The sequence below is a fragment of the Corvus brachyrhynchos genome, unplaced genomic scaffold (assembly GCF_000691975.1).
Source record: "Corvus brachyrhynchos isolate BGI_N302 unplaced genomic scaffold, ASM69197v1 scaffold597, whole genome shotgun sequence".
Taxonomy (NCBI): domain Eukaryota; kingdom Metazoa; phylum Chordata; class Aves; order Passeriformes; family Corvidae; genus Corvus; species Corvus brachyrhynchos.
The window spans coordinates 275,253-278,259 of NW_008239000.1; the positions used below are offsets into that span (position 1 = coordinate 275,253).

At 41.7% G+C, this 3,007-nt stretch overlaps 1 protein-coding gene across 1 annotated transcript in view; it reads right to left on the reverse strand.

Moving 5' to 3' along the window:
- Nucleotides 1-400: 400 nt before the first annotated feature.
- Nucleotides 401-3,007, reverse strand: part of LARP7 (La ribonucleoprotein domain family member 7) — a 19,554-nt gene continuing 16,947 nt past the window's right edge. Inside the window, exon 12 of the mRNA XM_008637391.2 lies at nt 401-935. Coding sequence (XP_008635613.1) covers nt 855-935 — 81 coding nt within the window. The 3' untranslated portion in view covers nt 401-854. The remainder of the gene's footprint in view (nt 936-3,007) is intronic.

Consider the following 3,007-nt stretch of genomic DNA (forward strand, 5'->3'; position numbering starts at 1 on the left):
CCACCAGCAGACTTACTCAAACAGACATGAAACCTGGTGGACAATTCCAATTTCACTTTCACGTTTAATTTTCTTTTTTTAAATTGCCAGTCTCCCATTAAATACTTTAAAGCCATTAAAATCACCATCCTAACCTGTGAACTACACAACTTGAACACTTATCTGCAGGTAAATAACCAGATGTACCAAAGAGATTCTTATTTCTTCTCCTGAAGATTCTTCTAAAAAAATAAAAGAAGTCTAAACTCAGTTTAGTGTGTATTTACACAAGTAAATTTCCTTCCAGACTGCTCAATGGCAGATTTCCTGTCAGCCCTACCCACTTGAAAATAACAAAAGATTATTCTCCTTTATTTTGAAACAGCTTGATGGACTAAAAAGAGGCCTAGAGGGGTTTATGTAGCATTAACCACTTTTATTATTTATAGTCCCATAAAAAGTAAATGGAAGAATTAGAGATACACAACTGAAATTCTCAAGCATTTTATTTTATGACCTAGTGTATAAAACTTCAACATACAAAAACAAAAAAGGAAAAACAAACAAACAAAAACAAAAAAAAAGAAAAAAAAAGAAAAAAAAAGAAACCAAAATCCCAACAAATTGGAAGTCAACTAAAGGAAGATCTCATATCGCACATGTTCCAAAAAGCTTTACCTAAGGGCTCAGAAGCAGTAAACATTCAGCCTATTACAAATGGGATTCAGAACCAATCTTCACACTTGCAGTCTGCAGAGTTATGGATCCAAGGGCCCAGGTTTAGTTGCTGTAAGCAGTGGTGGTTGTGAGGGCTGGTTTTGGTTGTTTGGTTTGGAGTACCTACAGTTCACTTCCAAGCTCACCATCAACCCTGGTTAGTTGTCATCAGTGAATCGAATGTGTTTGCTTGTCTGCTGAGTCTTCTCAAGCCTCATCCTTTCAGCTTTAGCAATCAACTGCAAGCAGGAAAAAGGATGGGGAAAATTAGAGCAAAACAATCTTGTTATGATTTTACTTTACAATCATGGATATATTCCATCCCTTGTTCCTCCCAAAATGGTTGAAGACAACAAAATTGCAATTTCAAAATCCTAAAATACAGTCTCATACAGTAAGTTAAAGAACTTTATTTTTTGACGGGATTCATTTTGCTACTGATGTAGGAAAAACAAGGTTAGACCACCAAAAAAAAAAAAAAAGAGTGCTTTATGAATATTGTGGCATTTTAAACAGGAAAAAAATCCCCACGTGCCTCCAGCACGCCACACAAACTCCCCATGAACCCACTCAAGAACAAACACAGAAGCACAGAAAAACCACGCACAGAGACCACAAAAAACACACAAAATAAAAAACCTACAGAAACCCCACACATGAACAAATACAAACACAAACCCACTGAAAACACAAACAAAACACACAAGCCACAAAAAATCCCCAAACCCAGGCAAAAACTTTCACACTGAAACCACAGACTCCCATAGGAACACACACAGAAACCACAAAACCCCTAAAACCCCCACGAGAACATAAAGAAACCACAAAACCCCCATAACACCACAAGAACGCACACAAACACACACAAACCACAAAACCCACAAATCAACACAAGAATACCCACAAAAAGGCACATGGAGAAACACCACAAACCAACACACCACCACACCTAAGGACACATAAAAACCCTACAGAATCCAACACATGAACACAGGCACGTACAGAACCCAGAATTCCCCCTGCAAAAAATCCACCAGCCTCCCTAAAAATAACAGAAGAAACCCAAACCCAGTAAGAAACACCAAAACCAACCCCTGAAAATACGTAGCTTGCCAAAAAAATACCCAAATGGAAAAAATTACCAAAAATCTCCCAAGCCCCTCAAAATACCCCCAAGCCCCAATACAAGAATACACTTAAAGGCACATTAAAACCCCCAAATCCCACAAAAACCAACAGCCAAAGGCATGTACAGGACCCACAAAACCCATCACAACACACAGAAAACCACACATACGGAAACCACAAACCAACACAAGAAACCACACAAAAATGCACTCACACGTAACACAACACCACACAAAAAACCCGCAAACAAACAAAAAAACAACGAACAAACAAGCAGAAAAAAACCCCCAAACCCACCACCCCCCTTGATAAAAACCCAAACAAACAGACAAAAACCCACAGCAGCTTCTCTTCTGGGGACTACTCAAGCATGTTAGCTGGTGTTATGGGGAAGGGCCATTTGCTCCGCAGGAAGGACAGTGTGCCAGATATTAACAATTGCACATACAAAGCAAATTAATTGTTACTTCTGCATACGACTGAGTCCTGCACACAGCACAGAGGTGCACGTTGTGCTGCTGCACTCACTGCGGCAGGCAAGATTTGAGGCTTGCTCAACCAGTCTCCAGCAATAAAACTGACCTAAAGACAGCTAACTTTTATTCTCTGGTGCCTAAAAAATCCAGTTTAAAATAGTCCAACCCTAAGAGGAAGCAGAGTACAGTGGTTTACTCGTTCAGCATATGGAATGGAGAACGACAAACACGGGAAGGGGAGCTCTGAGACACAAGCTGCCCGGCTCATACTGCTGACGGCTTCCATTCCAGTGCCTCAGAATTTGCAAGAGGCCTCAAGGATTTCCATTGCCAGCTTATCAATTCATTATCAGCACCTGTGTGTAAGCACACCTCTACTCCTGAATCCAAACAGGGATCCATCCATTCCATAGTACCAGGGTCACAGAACCAGGGAAAAGTGTTCTGGGTGGGACCTGTCCGCACAGGCCCACAGACAGGAGCTGCCCCAGTCTTGCAAGGACACAGCCCCTGAGCCCCAGGCATCATCAGCAGAGTGTGGGCTGTGCCGAGACATTCCCACTGTCCTCCTTTTCCGTATATCCATATATCCTGCCAATTATTCCGCCCTTCGCAAATACTCAATTCTCACTTCCCTGCCAAATGCCTTTCACTTCTACCAGCCCTCCCACCCTCTTAAACTTCCTCCTTCCCCCTCTGGAAGGGGG